Source organism: Gadus morhua, chromosome 20 (genome assembly GCF_902167405.1).
Source record: "Gadus morhua chromosome 20, gadMor3.0, whole genome shotgun sequence".
Classification (NCBI taxonomy): Eukaryota; Metazoa; Chordata; class Actinopteri; order Gadiformes; family Gadidae; genus Gadus; species Gadus morhua.
Window position 1 is genome coordinate 12,098,586 of NC_044067.1, and position 19,512 is coordinate 12,118,097.

Consider the following 19,512-nt stretch of genomic DNA (forward strand, 5'->3'; position numbering starts at 1 on the left):
CTCACTTTCATCAATCACCTCATCATATGAGTAAACCTTTCTATGCTAATCAAAATCAATGTTAAACCAGAGAGTTAGGATTCTACCCAGCTGTGTACAGTCATAGTAATCCCATGATCAGAGAGGGGTGTCGGGAGGACCTGTTGGATCAAAACCTGCAAACAAGTCAGCCAGGATGAGAGGTATTTTCAGTGCCTTTGAAGCAAGGCAGAGAGGGGGTGAAGGAGACTGGTCTGTAGTTGTCGTGGGTTGTGTGAAGGCTTTGAGTTCCAGTGGGGTTATCCACGCTTGCTGGAACTCAGTGTTGACGCCATGTGAATGTAGGGAAGATATTTATATCTAGAATGGAACAGGAAGATTGTTTTACGGATCCATATAACAATTTCAATTTAACAACATAAACATTTGCAACAATTGTACAATTGTAAATATGAATTGTTTAAAGAACACAGGAACTAACATAAGTATTGTTACAAGTCTAAAAGAGAGAAAGATGAGCTGTGGTTTAGTCATTCTGCTCTGTGCATCAGATATTCCAAAAATAGTATATGATCTATTCTGACTGGATGTAACTGAATTTGTAAGATTATAGTTTTAAGATTTGTATTCTTTAATCAAGCCCAACATCTTGTCTATTAAACCAGTAACTAAAGCTATTTGGAAATATCCCATTTAACAGGGCATGCATATCTGGTACCTTTATAGTGTACATATATTTTTCTGTGTCTTTGTGCACACGCATGCATCTGTGTTTGTGTGTGTTTGCACATTTAGTATGAAAGGCATTACTACTATGGTGTTAAGTTTATTCATAAGTAGTTGTGTGCATTTTGTAAAATGTAGTTTAAATGTGTTGTGATTTTCAATCATAGTTTTCACTGATGAGCCAGAAATGTATGAAAACAAAACATAAAACACGCCTTATTGTTCAAGGACCTACAGGCAAACAAATACGACACTGCAAATTGATTAGAAAGGGAAATAGTTTTATTTAATGCATGAAAATAAATAAATTCAAAGGACATTAATTTACAACAGAATGTAATCTTGTACTGGTAGCCTGCATTTTTTTTTCAGTTCAGTTTCAGTAAAAAAGACAACAACAATCTTTCTAAACCTTCTATCTAAACTCTTCTGGAATGCCATTTCATTATATTAGCCTAATGGAATTTAATCATAGCTAGTCTAATCTTCAATGTATTCAATTTGCACTAAACAAAAACAGCAAGAAATGCACTACCTTTTTCTTTCTAGTATGAACCATTCTATAATCACAGTGACATGGCCGTGTCAACACCAGAGATTTCTATGATAGAAAGCGATGTCGTTGTCACCAGATTTCCAGGAGGTCTTAGATCCTTCGATGACTTCCCTTTGCAAAGTCTTTTTTTGACTGCCTTCCACACAAGCACTGCCCTTTCCCTAAAGAGAGTCTGGCCGACTGCAAGGTTGATAGTGGTGCCAAAAATGTACAAGTTGATGACCGTGAGGAGGATGTAAACATCAAATTCGAAGTATGGTGATAAATAAAAGGACATCACATCCACTAGATCGCAAATGGTACAGAGGAAGCAGAGCACCCCTTGAAGGATGCCTGTGACGGTGACTCTGATCTGACTGTGAAGCCGTGGACTGGAGAGGGATCCGTCGCTCACTGAAATGCTTTTCATGTGTTTGTTCAGGTAGTGGGCCGTGGCGAAGCAGGAGATCATCATAACAAACAGGCAGAGAAACAAGTATATATAGACAATGGAAACCAATGCAATACCAATGTCAATAAAAACAAACTCTGTACCATTGTTAAATCTGAAGTAATCCATTAAGAGGTAATTTCGAAGGAGGCATCGCACAGAAAAATCAGGCTGTCCAAAAGCATCACAACGTAGATGACAGATTTAATGTTCTTCTTCACCCAGAGGAAGAGTACTCGCTGGGACGGGACGATCATGATGTGGTAGTAAAACATCAGCCATACATAAGAGGTCATGTTCACATGCATCAGCAGAAGCACAATTGTATAAGATATAATAGCAGCTACATCAGATTCGACCCACTCAAACACACAAGTCATCAAAGTAGCAGAGAAGACATAAAGTATTGTACAGCAAACAATGGATCCCAGCAGTATCGATAAAGGTTGCTTCACCTGTTGTGTTTTGCGTGTCATCAAACAAAACCCAAAGAAGATGTTTGTCATTAGGTTGAGAATGAGTAAGGGTCCGTTGATTGAAAAGATGGCAAAATCACTCATATACAAGACTGTTCTCTTATCCAAGTCCGGCTCATCCGTGCTATTAAGCTCCCTCCCGTCCATTGCCATTTTGGCTTGTGTGGCTTCTCACCTGGACCAACTCAACCTTATTTACTGGACAAAAACTACTTGACTTTGGTGACGTTAACATTGGTGCAGTAAAAACAACAAGTCTGTCTGCACAGGAAGGAATTCAATGCTGCATAACCTTCCTGGCCATACACACGAGGGATGATATTTCCCTAAACAAGGTAGAGTGACCCAGGGCGTAGTTAATATCGTAGGTACAGGAAACTACATCGTTTGGCTTTAAGGACGTTTTCACGGCATTGTCCTTCAAATCTGCAAAACGGCAGTGTGTAGGATGAGATATTATAAAATGGGAAACTCACTAGCCGAATGTGCGTGTCTTACCTGGTTGAAAAGGCGTTTACCTACTTTACCGGCTTTCTGTTCCAGTAGGGTTATCCACGCTTGCTTGACCTCAGTGTTGATGACATGTAAATGCAGGGAAGATATTTATATCATACAATACAGCGATGCAGATGGATTTGAAAGGGAAATAGTTACGTTTAATGCATGAAAACAAATTAATCAAAAGGACATTCATTTGGAACAGAATTTAATCCTGTACTTCTTCTCAGTTCAGTTTCAGTTAAAAACACAACACATAATCTCCCTATCTAAAGTCTTCTGGAATGTATTTTCACTTCAGCAGCCATGTGGACTTTAATAATAGCATACTCCTCAATATCTATCTGCTACAAACCATAAAAACCAAAATGTTTTATTTTTTGACCTTTCTAGCATTAACCATTATATAATCACAGTGATATGGCAGTGTCAAGACCAGACCTTTCTATAGAAAGCGATGTCATTATAAACTGATTTCCAGGAGGTCTTAAATCCTTTGATGACTTCCCAGTGCAAAGTATTTTCTTGACCGCCTTCCAGATATGCACTGCCCTTTTCCTAAAGAGAGTCTGGCCAACCCCAAGGTTGACAGTGGATCCCAAAATGTACAGGTTGATGACCGTGAAGGTGATGTAATGATCAAAGAAGAAGTATGATGATAAATATACGGACATCACATCCACTATTATCCACATTGCACAGAGGAAGCAGAGCAACTCTTGAAGGATGCCTGTGACGGTGACTCTGATCTGACTGTGAAGCCGTGGACTGGAGAGGGATCCGTCGCTCACTGAAAGGTTTTTCATGTGTTTGTTCAGGTAGTGTGCCTTGGCGAAGCAGGAGATCATCATCACGAACAGGCAGAGAAACATGTATATATTGATAATGGAAATAAACGCAATTTTAATTTCAATATAAAAAAACTCTGTACCATTAAATCTAATCCATAATATAATTCAGTCTGACCGAGGTATCAACCAGAATAATCAACCTGTCAAAAAGCAACACGACGTAGATGATGGATTTGATGCTCGCTGGGACAGGACGATCATGATATAGTAGTAAAACATCAGCCAAACATAAGTGGTCATGTTCCCACGCATCAGGAAAATCACAATTATGAAAGCTATTTCAACAAAATTGGATTCGACAAACTCAAACACACAAGACGCCAAAATTAAAGATATTAAATAAAGTATTGTAAAGGAAACCATGGATCCCAGCAGTATTATTATTGCTTCACCTGTTGTGTTTTGCGAGTCATCAAACAAAAAACAAAGAAGATGTGTGCCAAGAGGTTGAGTATGAGTAAAGCTCCGTTGAGATGGCAAAATGGCTCATATGCAACCATTCCCCTCTCATATCCAAGTCCTGCTTATCTGTGCTATTAAGCTCTTTCCCGGTGATTGTCATTTTGGCTTGTGCGGTGTCTCACCTGTACTCAACCTTATTTAATGGACCAAAATGTGACGTTAACTTTGGTGTCGTAAAAAAAACTCATGTATGTCTGCACAGGAAGGAATATAAATATTGAAATAGCTGCCAGTCCATATACACAAGGGTAAGTATTTACCTAAAAAGGTTAGAATTACCCAGGGTGCAGATTACATAGTTTGTAGGCACAGGAAATAATATGCTGTGGCTTTCAGAATGGTTTCAGGGCACGGACCTGCAAATCAGCAAATAGGGAAAGAAATTAGAAGATTTGAGACCAATTAGCCAAATCTGTGTGTGAGATAGAGTTAAAGACTAAAAAGCAAAAAAAACGACTAGAGGAAAATATCTTTATTAAAAATGGATATATGTTACGTAAAATAGTAAAAAAAAACATATTTACCGGTACATTCCAAAGCCAAGCATGACCAAATGCAGCTAGTTCTAGCACAGACAAAAAGTGTTAGGGTTAGCCATTATAAAATATTCTCTTTCACAGAAATGTATCACAGAAAACTCATAATTGGTTGCTTTAATTTCTGATTAATCAATACTTGCTCTGGTCACTTTTTATAAAAATGGAATTGATTTGACTTTGCATACTTCATACTTCTGATTTGTTTACACCAACACATACACCCCTACTCCCCAGAGTAAACTAACTCTAGAGTAAAAGTTATCTATGCGGCACCGGATACAGTCCTATGAAATTTCTATGACAGGAACAAGCCTTAGAGCAGTCAGTCAAAACAGGAAGAGATTGACATCAGATGCAAATCTAGGCTTCCGCCAGCCGTCATGACAGGTTTCAACCATTGATAGTTAGGCCATAAGAGAGTAAGGCAAGCTTTATATGAGGGGCATCAGAATTTTTTTTAGATTATGTTCATTCAATTTGGATGCAAAAACGACACAAACTTAGTTTTGTTGCGGTGTATTTATATGAATAACACTACTCACCATAAATAAATGAATAGGCTGAAGATGTAGGATGTCCTCACTAGCTGGCGTGCGTGTTTGTGTCATAGTGTGGTATCCTCAAAAAGGATAGGGTTCCATGTGGCGTCAATGGGCGCAGACCAAAATGCCTCTGGGACACAATCGAATGCCTACAACTAATCAGCCTACAACTAATCAAAGCAACGAAACAGGCGGCACCACACTGAGGGACGAAAACATTATAAAAAAGCTATTAGTGAGTGTCATGCGCTGCGAGAATATCTGTTTCACCTTTCTCTGCATAAGTCTTTTTAATTTTTTGGTTTATAAAAATAATATATTATGTTATATAGATATAGAGCTCCGTGAGTCCGCAAACGGCATGCAGGTATTTGATTGTGCTATAAAAGGTGTAGTTTAACTTATATTTGATTCGGTATCCATAATGTTACATTGTAACTTTATCTGGGCAAACTACTTTGTTTTCTATTTGCATTGATATGTTCTGGAACCGTCACCTTATTGTGGTGGAGAGGTTTGAGTGTCCCTGTGAACCTGAGGGCTGTGTTGTCTGGAGCTTTGTGCTCCTGGTAGGGTCTCCCATGGCAGAGTGGTCTCAGGTGAAGGGCCAAACTAAGAACAGTTCACCAAGACCCCAATGAATATTCAAAAAAGAGGAGGAGAGACCCTGCCCGGAGGAAGCCTGGGGCCCCCGTCTGGAGCCAGGCCCCCGTCTGGATCAGGCCCAGATGGAGGGCTAATCGGCGTGCGCCTGGGGGCCGGGTTGGCCACGGAGCCACACATGGGTGGCAGTGAAGGTCAGGGGACACAACGGACTGGACCCAGGCAGCAGAAGCTGGCTCAGGGGACGTGGAACGTCACCTCACTTTGCAGAAAGGAACCGGAGCTTGTGAGGGAGGTGGAGCGCTACCAATTAGATCTGGTGAGGCTAACCTCTATGCAGAGTCTCAGCTCTGGTACCATACTCCTGGATATGGGTTGGACTCTATTCTTCTCTGGAGTTGCCATTAGGGGACTCCGTAGTTCTGCTGGGAGACTACCCCCATGTGGGCAATGATGGAGACACCTGGAGAGGCGTGGTGGAGAGGTACAGCCTCCCCGATCTAAACCCGAGCGGTCGTTTGTTATTGGACTTCTGTGCTAGTCATGGATTGTCCATAACGAACACCATGTTTGAACATAAGGATGCTCATAAGTGTACCTGGTACCAGAGTACCCTGGGCTTGAAGATCGATGATCGATTTCGTGATTGTGTCATCCGATTTGAGGCTGCATGTTTTGGATGAAGAGAGGGGCGGAACTGTCAACCGACCTCCCTCTGGTGGTGAGACCTCGCCTGGGTGTATGGACCTAAGAGGATCATCTCCCCACAGGAGGGCCCCACAGAGGCAGCAACAGAATGTGCCTCAAGGGGAGGAGGTGACGCCGCTTGAAGCTGTTGTGTCGAGGAACACGGCTGCAACAACGGGAACTCCTCTGTTGTATGGTGGATTAAGGAGGTCCTAGAGTGAACGGCGACTTCCGGGTCACTTCCAAGGCTATGCTCTTCCTCAGGGATGAGGAATAAAAAGGGGGGGGGGGGGGGGGTAGCGATCGAGCACGACGATGGGGGGGATTGATGGGGAGTTTGTGGTTGAGTTTCCCAGTTCAGCCTGATAGGCCAGCTGGGATAGGGGGTTAGAAGGGTTGCATTTCACCCACCTGCGACTGACCAGGAAGATGAATTCCCCAATCAAATCAGGATAGAGATGCACTTATTGATCAGAAATAAGATATAACAGAGGAAGGTGCAGTCAATTCAAAGTGGATATTCTCGCAGTGTAATTCACTCACTAACAGTTGAAAGAGGGCTTAGCAATTTCTAACAAATGACACTGAAATCATTGTTCATAAATTGTAAACCTATAGGGCAGTAATTGCCTGTAATTGATTTGCTAGCTTACCACCACTGTTTCTAACAGCTCTGGCAATGATGCATTGCTGTAAATTCTGTATTAATAACTCAAGGAATAGCTACGACGACAATCGTTTGTTACGGAACCTAATTTTCTGTTATATTGTGTTTAGGGATTCTGAATACTTCCACTTTAGATATGCATATTTAAATAAAGATATTTTCCTCTAGTCTGTTTTTTCTTCGTTCACACACACACACACACACACACACACACACACACACACACACACACACACACACACACACACACACACACACACACACAAAGACACACACACACACACACACACACACACACACACACACACACACACACACACACACACACACACACACACTGTATACACACAAAGACATTAAGCTAATGGTTTTCCCATTCTATAATTTCTCACCCTACAAACTCCCTTTTTGCAAATGTGCGGCTCCCCTCTCTTAAAACAACCTCACAGCCATAGCATGTTGTTTTCTTTGCCTACGATATTAAATGCACCCTGGTTCATTCTACCGTTTTTAGGTAAATATCATCCCTCGCGTGCATGGCCAGGAAGTCTATGCAGCATTTAAATTCCTCCCTGGGTAGACAGACTTGGTTTTTTTTTACCTCACCAATGTTAACGTCACCCAAATCCAATAGTTTTGGTTCATGAAATAAGGTTGAGTGGGTACAGGAGAGAAGCAACACAAGCCAAAATGACTATGGCTGGGAGGGAACTTAATAGCACAGATGAAAAGGACTCGGATAAGAGGACAATCTTGTCTATGAGTGATTTTTCCTTCTTTTTAATCAACAGACCTTTAGCCGTTCTCAACCTTCTGGCAAACATCTTTTTTGTGTTTTGTTTGATGACTAGCAAAACACAACAGGTGAAGCAACCTTTAACAATACTGCTGGGATCCATGGTTTCCTTTACAATACTTTATTTATTATTTTTTACTTTGATGACTTGTATTTTGGAATGGGTAGAATCATTTGTAGTTGTTAACATAATTTATGCAATTGTAACCTTCCTGACACGTGGGAACATGACCACTTATGTTTGGCTGATGTTTTACTACTATATCATGATCGTCCCGTCCCAGCAAGTCCTCTTGCTCTGGGTGAAGAAGAAAATACAATCCATTATCTACCTTATGATGCTTTTGGACGGCGTGATTTTTCTGGGCGAAGCCTGCTTCCAAATTATTTATATTATGGATTATTCCAGATTCTACAATGGTACAGAGAGTGTTTATGATGAGATTGATATAGCTTTTTTTTCCATTGTCAATATATACATGTTTCTCTGCCTGTTTGTTATGATGATCTCCTGCTTCGCCACAACACACTACCTGAACAAACACATGAAAAGCCTTTCAGCCAGCGTCGGATCCCTCTCCAACTCACGGCTTCACAGTCAGATCAGAGTCACCGTCACAGGCATCGCTCAAGGTGGACTCTGCTTCCTCTGTACCATGTGGAATCCACTGTATGTGATCTCCTATTTCTTATCGCCATACTTCTACTTTGATGCGTACATCCACATCACAGTCCTCAACCTGTACATTTCAGGGACCACTGTCAACCTTGGGGTTGGCCAGACTCTCTTCAGGGAAAGGGCAGTGCATGTCTGGGAGGCTGTCAAAAAAATACTTTGTACTGGGAAGTCATCGAATGATCAAAGACCACCTGGAAATCTGGTGACAATGACATCGCTTTCTATCATAGAAAGCTCTGGTGTTGACACTGCGATGTCGCTGTGATTATAGAATGTTTGATGCGAGAAAAAAAAAATGTAGTGCATGTTTGGTTTTTATTGTTTACAGATGATTGAAGACATTGAAGAGTAGACTTGCAATGATTGAAGTCCATTAGGCTACTGATATGAAAATATAGAAGATAAGATAGAGAGATTATGTGTTGTGTTTTGTTTATAACTGAAACTAAACTGAAATTTATTTGCATTGTTGTATTTATTTTGCCCATTCGATATTTGCTCCTTGAACTTTATGCGTGATCTATGTTTTGCTTTCATGCATTTCCTACGCCATCACTGGAAACTCTAGATAGCAGACAATTAAAACAACAATTATTTGATATATTTTACCAAACATACAAACCTATCTTTGCACAAACTTAACACCAAAGTAGTAATTCCTTTCAAACTGAATGTGCAAACACACACACATACACTGATGCATGCGCACACACAAAGACACACGTACAAAAATATTATTGAGTCCCCCCCTCAAATTAAGCGCTTCATAGATTAATCACATCATCCATTTATTTAAAGGTGCTGTAGGTAGGATTCCAGAGTTGTAAGAGAGAGAGAGCAGAATAGAGTGGAAGACAGCGATATTATCACATTTTGAAACAACCTAGATAAGTCCCCTCACCCTCTGCTTCCTCCTTCCCTATGTCTCTCCCACTTCAAGAAGGGTTGCATTTCACCCACCTGTGACTGACCAGGATGATGAATTCCCCAAACCAATCAGGAAAGAGATGCACTTATTGATCAGAAATCAGATAGGATAGAGGAAGGTGCAGTCAACTCAAAGTGGATATTCTCGCAGTGTATTTCACTCACTAACAGTTGACAGAGGGCTTAGCAGTGTTTAACAAATTAAACTCAAATTAAAAAATTTAAAATCTGAAACCTATAGGGCACCTGTACCTGTAATTGAATCGTTAGCTGACTACCAGCGTCTCTAACAGCTCTGGCAATGATACATTGCTGTGAATTTTGTGTATGTTATTTCTCAGCGCTCGTTTGATAGGGAACCTAAATTGTAGCTAATTGGTTTCATGTTGAAACTGTGAAATTAAATGAAGATGCGCAGGTTATTTATATTGTTTTAAAATGTGTTGGTCATTTTATATTTAATTTGGTATCCATATTGTTAAGTTTGATCTTGAACTGGGCATCAAACTTTGCCTTCTATTTTGCAGTGTTATATAACATTTGGCACAGGTGAGGTGCTCACAGATCTTTTAAAATAAAAACATTTACCTACTGGACGTATTTATGCAAAATGTTCAGAACAAATCCACTGGAACAAATGGGAGGATGGATACCCAGACTCATAACTAGAAATGCTGCATTGCACCATAACTTACCGCTCTGTGCGGCGGTTGACTCTGGACTTCAGGGAGTGACGCTTATTGGCTGTCACGACCAAGCATCAGGCAAAATTCACCTGAACCAGGGTGTTCGTGCCGCTCCATTCATTAATGCGTGCCGCAGGTTTTTCTCGCGAAAAAGTCTTTGCATTGACTTTGTATGGATTCGTGATGCCCCTTCTTGATAGGGGTGAACGCACCATTAGAAGAATATTGTGTTTAGTATTTGAACATACTTTCTTATATCTGGCCGACCCCAAGGTTGTCAGTGGTGATTGAGATGTACAGACTGATGACCAGATAGTCGATTTTAGAATGAAGCAAGACGTTTCGTGGTAAATGAGAACACAGTCAAGTCAATATATGACACGTGACATAGAGGAAGCAGATTACCCCTTGAAGGATGCCTGTGATGGTGACCCTGATCTGACTGCATGGCTTTTGCATGTTACAATAAGGAGTCGGGCGGCCAGACCCAGGGGAGCCGGTACCAGTGGGGAGGTATCCGACCGCCACTGCTTTAGCAGGTTAATATGGTAGAGTTGGTTAGGTGTGCGTCTCCCGGGATGCCATACCCGGTAGTTCACCTACCCCTCCCTGTCGACGACCACGTAAGGCCCCTGCCACTTGGCCAAGAATTTGCACTCCGCCGTTGGTATATATGCGCAGCTGGGCACCCCTGTAGTAGACCCGGGCCTTGGCCTGCTGGGCCTGTCGGAGGTGGTCCCGGACGATGGGCCAAACTTGCGCCATGCGGTCCCTCACCTGCTCCACGTGGTCAACCATGGAGCGATGGGGGGGGATGATCGGCTCCCCCACGCCTCCTTGGAGAGGTTGAGGAGTCGCCATGGTCTTCTCCCATACAGCAACTCGAAGGGTGAGAAGCCCCTGGAGGCTTGGGGTACTTCGCGGACGGCGAATAGTACGTGGGGCAGGAGCTGATCCCAATCTTCCCGTCTGTGTCCATGACTTGCCTTAGCATTTGCTTGAGGGTCTTATGAAGCGTTCCACGAATCCGTCGGTCTGGGGTTGGTACACCGAGGTTCGGAGCTGTTTCACCTGGAGGAGGCTAAGTAATTCTTTCATCACCCGGGACTAGAAACAGGAACCCTGGTCTGTTAGGACTTCTCTGGCTATCCCTACCCAACTGAATAGCAGGATAAGCTCCTTAGCTATGTGGTGGCGGCGCAGAGGGGCAGGGTTTCAGGGTACATGGTGGCGTAGTCTATCTATAACCCCGGGTGGTTTTTCGAGAGAGGCAGACAATTTCAAGTGCTATCCGGTCGAACGGTACCTCAATAATGGGGATTGGGATCAGAAGGTTTCGGACCGAGGGTCTCGAGGCCGTACGCTAGCATTTAGGGCATGTCTGACAATACCGGACGACGTCTCCTTTCACCCCGGTATCTCGTCTTCCTCGTCCACCGCCGTAGGTGTTCCCCATTACGCCGATTAGTGTGACGCACTGGACGCTCTCTGGCTCCGGCTGGGGGATGTCGGCTGTATACACCATCTACCACCACTCCCTCGGGCCGCCTGGCCCGAGGATTTGGGACCGGGATGCCACAGTGTGTGGGAAAAGAGAAAAAAACAGACTAGATGAAAATATCTTTATTTAAGTATGCATATCTCACTAAAATGGCAGTATTCAGAATACCTAAATGCTCTATAAACCATCTTTATATTCATCAACCCAGCATTGCCAAATATATTTATTAAGAAGTTCCTGCACACAAGCATACACATGTCTTTTCTGTAAATTCTCAGTGTGTGAGACTCAGACAATCCAATGCTACTTGGGGAATTCAATATCACAGCCACCAGATTATTTTCGATCTTATCATTTATTAATGGCACAGAAGACATTTGGTGCATCTCCTGAATATATTTGTTGATTCAATTTCTGATACATCAAAACTTTCTCGATGCACTTTCAATTAGGGAGTTGGTTTGACTTTGCATTTCTTCATACTGATGATTAAGACACATAAACACATATACTCTCCAGACATTTAACCTAATTAAATCATCCAGGCCCGCATAAAGAGAGCCCTATGTTAAACACAAACAAACCTTGGAGCAGTTAGTCAATACAGGCAGATTGAAATCAGATGCAAATCCAGGCGACCGTCAGCCATCGTGATAGGTTTCAACCACAGAACGCCATCAGAGAGTAAATAGGGATAGTTTGCTCTGTTTCTCTTAGAAATAGTACCTCCAGCTGAAATCTTCGCTGATGAAGGAAGGGTTCCACTTGCAGGGGTTAAATGCTGGAGTGTATTGAGCCAGGCAGCCCTGTGAACGGGGTGTGCATTTAAGAATCATCTCTGAAACACCCGGCCACTTTAGTGGTAGAAAAACTCATTAGTTTGATCCACCATGGTTGTCTTTCTCCGCACTTCATTCAATTGCTTCGCTGATTGAATTGGCATGTACACAGTTTGGAGGAGAGCGCACACCTAAAGATAATGTGACCCTAACCCTATATATTATTCTCTAAATATTATCATTTATCAACGCACAACTACCTAACACCTGAGGAAAGTGTATTTGAATTTATGTAATCCTGCTATGAATGGGTGTAATGTAGCATTTCAAGTTTTGAGTCTGGGTTTCCTTCCTCCCATTTGTTCCAGTGGATTTGTTCTGAACATTTTGCATAAATACGTCCAGTAGGGAAATGTTTTTGTTTTAAAAGTTCTGTGAGCACCTCATCTGTGCTAAATGTTACATAACAATGCAAAATAGAAAGCAAAGTAAGATGCCCAGGTCAAGATCTAACTTAACATTATGGATACTGAATCAAATATAAAGTGACCAACGCATTTTATAACAAAGTAAATTACCTGCATTTCTTTATTGTGTTTTTTATTTAATTTCACAGTTACAACATAAAACCAATTAGCTACAATGTAGGTTCCCTACCAAACAAGCACTGTCAAAGCTATTCCTTGAGGTATGTTCGTATACACAATTCACAACAATGTATCATTGCCAGAGCTGTTAGAGACGCTGGTAGTAAGCTAACGATTCAATTACAGGTACAGGTGCCCTATAGGTTTCAGATTTTAAGATCTTTCATTTGAGTGTAATTTGTTAGAAATTGCTAAGCCCTCTGTCAACTGTTAGTGAGTGAATTACACTGCGAGAATATCCACTTTGAGTTGACTGCATCTGCCTCTGTCATATCTTATTTCTGATCAATAAGTGCATCTCTTTCCTGATTGGTTTGGGGAATTCATCATCCTGGTCAGTCACAGGCGGGTGAAATGCAACCCTTCTTGAAGTGGGAGAGACATAGGGAAGAAGGGAGCAGAGGGTGAGGGGACTTATCTAGGTTGTTTCAAAATGTGAGAATATCGCTGTCTTCCACTCTATTCTGCTCTCTCTCTCTGACAACTCTGGAATCCTACCTACAGCACCTTTAAATGAATTGATTGTGGTTTTTTTTCTATGAAGCGCTACATTTGAGGGGGGGACTCAATAATATTTTTGTACGTGTGTCTATGTGTTCGCGCATGCATCACTGCATGTGTGTGTGTTTGCACATTCAGTTTGAAAGTCATTACTACTATGGTGTTAAGTTTGTGCAAAGTTAGGTTTGTAAGTTTGGCAAAATACATAAAATAATTGTTGTTTTAACAACAATTATCTAGAGTTTCCAGTGATGGCGAAGGAAATGCATGAAAGCAAAACATAAATCACGCCTAAAGTTCAAGGAGCAACTATTGAATGCGCAAAATAAATACAACAATGCAAATTAATTTAAAAGGGAAATAGTTTAGTTTAATGCAATGAAAACAAAATGAATCAAAAGGACATTAATTTACAACTGAATTAAATCCTGTACTGGTAGCCTGACCTGTCTCTTCTTTTCAGTTCAGTTTCAGTTAAAAACAAAACACAACACATAATCTCTATCTAATGTATTTTCATTTCAGTAGCCCAATGGACTTCAATCATCGCCAGTCTACTCTTCAATGTTTTCAATCTGCCGTAAACAATAAAAACCAAACATGCACTACTTATTTTTTGCTCGTATCAACTATTCTATAATCATAGTGGTATGGTAGCGTCAACACCAGAGCTTTCTTTGATAGAAAGCAATGTCATTGTCACCAGATTTCAAGGAGGTCTTATATCCTTCGATGACTTCCCAGTGCAAAGTCTTTTGTTGACAGCCTTCCAGACATGAATTGCCCTTTCCCTGAAGAGAGTCTGGCCAACCCCAAGGTTGACAGTGGTGCCGGAAATGTACAGGTTGACGACCGTGAAGGTGATGTTCGAACCAAAGTAGAAGTATGGTGATAAATAATAGATCATCACATACACTAGATTCCAAATGCCACAGAGGAAGCAGAGCACCCCTTGAAGGATGCCTGCGACGGTGACTCTGATCTGACTGTGAAGCCTTGGACTGGAGAGGGATCCGTCGCTCGCTGAAAGGCTTTTCATGTGTTTGTTCAGGTAGTGTGCCGTGGCGAAGCAGGAGATCATCATAACACATATAAAGATAAATTTGTATGTACTGACAATTGAAAACCACACAATATCAATCTCATTATAAAAAACCTCTGTACCATTGGGGAATCTGAAATGATCAACAATCAAAGTAACTTGGAACGAGGCAACACCCAGAAAAAATAACCTGTCCAAAATCAGCACGATGTAGATGATAGATTTGATGTTCTTCTTCACCCAAAGGAAGAGGGCTCGCTGGGACGGGACGATCATGATATAGTAGTAAAACATCAGCCAAACATAAGTGGTCATGTTCCCACGCGACAGGAAAATCACAATTGTATAAGCTATATCAATAACTACATTGGATTTGACCCACACTAACACACAAGTCAACAAAGTAACAGAGAAGACATAAAGTATTGTAAAGGAAACCATTGATCCCAGCAGTATCGTTAAAGGTTGCTTCACCTGTTGCGTTTTGCGAGTCATCAAACAAAACACAAAGAAGATGTTTGCCATGAGGTTGAGAACCAGTAAAGGTCCGTTGATTAAAAAGACAGCAAAATCACTCATATACAAGATTGCCCTTGTAATTTCCATGTCGTGCTTATCTGTGCTGTTAAGCTCTTTCCCGGTGATTGTCATTTTGGCTTGTGTGGTGTCTCACCTGTACTCAACCTTATTTAATGGACCAAAATCTGACGTTAACTTTGGTGATGTAAAAAAAACATGTCTGTCTGCATAGGAAGGAATATTAATACTGCATAACCTGCCTGTTCATACACATTGAAAAGAATGACCCAGGGCGCAGTTTACATTGTGGGTATAGGAAAGAATATGATGTGCCTTTCAGAACGTTTTCAAGAAACAGACCTGCAAATCGGCATAAGTAGTGATAGGAAAAGAAATTAGAACATGCCAAACCCAATAGCCAAATGTGTGTGTGTGTGTGTGTGTGTGTGTGTGTGTGTGTGTGTGTGTGTGTGTGTGTGTGTGTGTGTGTGTGTGTGTGTGTGTGTGTGTGTGTGTGTGTGTGTGCGTTTAGTGTGCCCACTGTTCGGGGCACACTACAGCACTTCAACCTTTGTATGCTCGTCGTGTTGTGTCACCTCTCTGCAGAGACTTCAATTATTATACACTATTTCTTCCCTTTATTATAACAAAGCTTATTCTGAGTTGCGTTGTGAATACACTTCAAATATTTACTCCAAAGGAATCACCACAGATCCCACTACATCAGTCTGGCCCAAAATGTCCTTGAATCCTAGAAACCCCCAATGTCGTCTGTCTTCAGACTTTGTATATATATCTAAAGTCAGATTTTCTGAGACTAGGGCTATCCAAATATGTATCACAGAAAATAGCTCCCAGTTAACGCAATACCATAATAGACAGCAGTTCTGTAAAGTCATCAAAAAAGTATCTTTTGAATGGTTCATAGTCCAAGATATTCAAGGATGCAACTTTCAACTTCGAATATCAGCCTGCTTAGGGTTAGCATTAGTAAATCAATGTAACCTCCTTCTTACTTAATATAACCTCATTCATTGCATTCATATCTGGAGGGGCTGAATCAACAGGAACTACGAAAGTGGGTTTTTGTCCAACCAGGTTTCAGTTGAAAACATGAAAACAAGATGGTTATGTACGAATTAATTATAAATGATTAAATATCTAATAATTAATGAAGAGGTATTTGCTGGCCAAAGACAGGCCATTTATTTCACCACCTTAGAGTAGTGGTAGACTGGTTGATTGAGCAAGGTATTTTGATTCAAATTAATCACCATCTTTTGGGGTAAAATTACATTCCATGATCATTCAGGATGACTTTCCAAATTAAAGTATTAAATATGTGATTGATACCGTGATACGGGAGTTGGTTGTGCAGCAACACCCCTCAGTGGGCCGATGAGGAAATGCAGTTAGTGACAGACGTTTGGACGTCGTTGTAGAGCTCATCGCTGGTAACGTAGGCCGACAGGGAGAATGTGTGGTCGGCAATGTGGTCGGCATGCGCAGGTCAGGACGTCCTCCTTCCTAGGATCGGTTTGGGGAATCGACAATTGTGTTGAGAGATACAAAGCACAGTTAAGATGAGGACCAGGAAACAAGCTAGAGGAGGGGACTAGAGGAGAGAAGGGCAGAAGAGAGCAATGTATACCGCAGAGGTAAAGTCAATGAGGAAGAGGAAGAGTAAAGAAGAAAACACACAATAGTCTTTAACAATGAAACGTGCTTCTTTTGCCTGCAAACGTTTACAAAGTAGAAGACTTGCACATCTCATCAATATTAGGCTACAATATATTGCTGTATCTCCCGTCCTGTGCAATACAAATGCCTATAGCAACTTAAACAACTAGATTAATAATAAAAAAAACAAGTAAAAACTTACCTTGACATTGTTTTACTTTCCCGCGGATTTCGCTTGATTCTTAGTCGTGTGACAACCTATCAGCGTTCACTCAATGTGATCCAGATTAAACTACAAAATATTAACTACAAAAAAATAACATCACGGTGATGTTAAAAGCTGTATGCGACTCCGAATGATATAATGAACCCATAAACGATGGCGTTGGACTCCGACATTTCTGTTTGTCCCACAAAAAGTAAAGAATCGCAATGGCGGTTATCTCGGATATGGTTGAGAATAGGGGGAAGAAACGTTGGCGTTCCTTCCTCAAATATTCTTCAAAACAGCAAAACAGCATTGCGGGATGTATACATTCAAAACAACACAATAAGTGGATCAATGATATATCAGTGACCACTTGCCAGTCTTTACTATGACAGTAATTACACGAATAAAATCCTATTATTTAAACAAACATAATACAAACGAGTGAGGTCAGAAGAATCCATTAACACACTAAAAAACGACCTAGCCTTATGGATCTAAGAATAATTCCGTCATTATATAATATGAACTGTGCAATCAAAGAATATAGTAGAAAACTAAAATATAGCAATGTCCATGGATCACAACGGGATTACAAAATGCCTGTAAAAAGAAAAACACACCTTACAAGCACATTACAATTACAAGAAACATTACAATAAATAACATCATTAGAAAATAGTAGCCTACCTAGGCCTACTAAACAGTATTATAAGAAATAGCCCTAGGCAAACAAGTTATCCTACATTATATATTGATAAGGACGACACACAATTATGTGTGTCGCAAGGCGACATCTACTGCCTGTCAAACCGAAATTGTCCGTGGAAAAGAGGAGGCGAATGCAATTTTCGCGGAGTTCCACAGCAGCAGCATTGGAGCGCACTGTGGGCAGCGAAAGACCAGAGATGCCATCTCTGCCAGATTTTATTGGCCTGGCATGTCTTCAGACATTGACTCATGGGTGATGATTATACTGTAGGGAACAGTTGTAGGGCTCATTAATGTAAGGTGTGTTCATCTTTGATATCTGTTGATATTATATAGTATTTCTGAAAGCAAGTCTATTCTAGAATATTCCTCAAAGTCAGTAGTTGTTAAATCCAATTACTTCATGTATACATATACATATGTACATCCATACACATATTCATAATATGTACTGTTCATTATATTGACATGGTAGGCATCAACACTGGGAGCATTTTGAATGAGTGAGTAGAATTCTGCATGATTGGCTGTCAGAATACAACCCCCCCTGCCAAATGTCCCGTTATGAAGTCTGAAATTGCTGGAGTCACATCCAGTGACCTGAAGATGTTACCCCAATAAATTTGAAGTGTCTCAAACTTTGCAAACAAGAAATAGGAGGGGGGGGGGGGGGTATTCTGGCAGGCTAAATTGCCTGCCAGAATACAACCCCCCCCTGCCAAATTTTCCCTGTCGTGACTACACGTCTGAAATTTCTACAGTCACATCCAGTGACCTAATGATGTAACCCCAATAAATTTGAAGAGTCTCAGACTTTGCAAACAAGAAATAGGAGGGGGGGTGATGAATATGGCAGGCTAAATTGGCTGGATATTGAATATATCCAGTATATCAGAATGCTGCTGCTAGAGTTCTAACAAAGACCAAAAGATTTGATCATATTACACCAATTCTGAAATCGTTACATTGGCTTCCTGTAGGTCAGAGAATTGATTTTAAAATCATGTTGCTAACCTATAAATCCCTACATGGTTTAGGCCCAAAATATTTAACTGATATGCTTCCACTACATCAGCCTTCTAGACCACTAAGATCCTCTGAGACCAATCTGTTAATTATCCCCAGAGTAAACACAAAACATGGGAAAGCAGGATTTAGTCACTACGCAACCAATAGCTGGAATAAACTCCCAGAGGATTTAAGACTTGCCCCAACTCTGAGCACCTTTAAAACAAGACTGAAGACTTTTATGTTTGCTATAGCTTTCTGCTAAAATCTTAAATACATTGCACTTTCTAAAAAGCTTTTTTAACTTTGCCTTTATTTTCTATTTTAATACTAAAATGCCTTTTTCTATATTAACCATTTCTTTGCATATGTTTTTCTTTTACTTATCTATTATTTTATTTTATTGTATGACAATGTTTATATGTGAAGCACTTTGAGTCTGCCTTGTGTATGAAAAGTGCTATATAAATAAAGTTGCCTTGCCTTGCCTTGCCTATATATATTCAATATATATTGAATATATCCAAAATATATATTGGATATATTGAATATATATTGAATATATCCAATATCCTTCACAGGCCACCACAGGCCTGTGGTGGCCTCTCTCGATGGCGAGGCTGTGCTCACTGAGTCTGTACATAGTAAAGGATTTCCTTCGTTCTGGATCTGTCAGTTAAATGTGCTTTCTAGGGTAGGCTACCAAAAGGTGAAATAAATATTAGTAAATAACATAATGCATAAATCTATTACTTAAAAACTATTACGTATTTAAGTGCTCTTGTAGTTCATTATCGTGAGTGTTGTGGCGT

The 19,512-nt window shown here is 40.8% G+C and overlaps 2 protein-coding genes across 2 annotated transcripts; one reads left to right on the forward strand and one right to left on the reverse strand.

The window, feature by feature from the left end:
• Positions 1 to 7,706: 7,706 nt before the first annotated feature.
• Positions 7,707 to 8,756, forward strand: LOC115533521 (taste receptor type 2 member 1-like). The gene has a single exon (XM_030344064.1). The coding sequence runs from the start codon at positions 7,707 to 7,709 to the stop codon at positions 8,754 to 8,756; it is 1,050 nt and encodes a 349-aa protein (XP_030199924.1).
• Positions 8,757 to 13,917: 5,161 nt separating this feature from the next.
• On the reverse strand, positions 13,918 to 15,546 carry tas2r201.1 (taste receptor, type 2, member 201, tandem duplicate 1). The gene has a single exon (XM_030344076.1). It carries the CDS (start codon positions 15,223 to 15,225, stop codon positions 14,242 to 14,244), a length of 984 nt encoding a protein of 327 aa, XP_030199936.1. The 5' UTR covers positions 15,226 to 15,546; the 3' UTR covers positions 13,918 to 14,241.
• Positions 15,547 to 19,512: the final 3,966 nt, after the last annotated feature.

Bases quoted from the DNA above. Each gene is read 5' to 3' on its own strand.
- LOC115533521 (XM_030344064.1), top strand. From the start codon at position 7,707: ATGACTATGGCTGGGAGGGAACTTAATAGCACAGATGAAAAGGACTCG.
- tas2r201.1 (XM_030344076.1), bottom strand. From the start codon at position 15,225: ATGACAATCACCGGGAAAGAGCTTAACAGCACAGATAAGCACGACATG.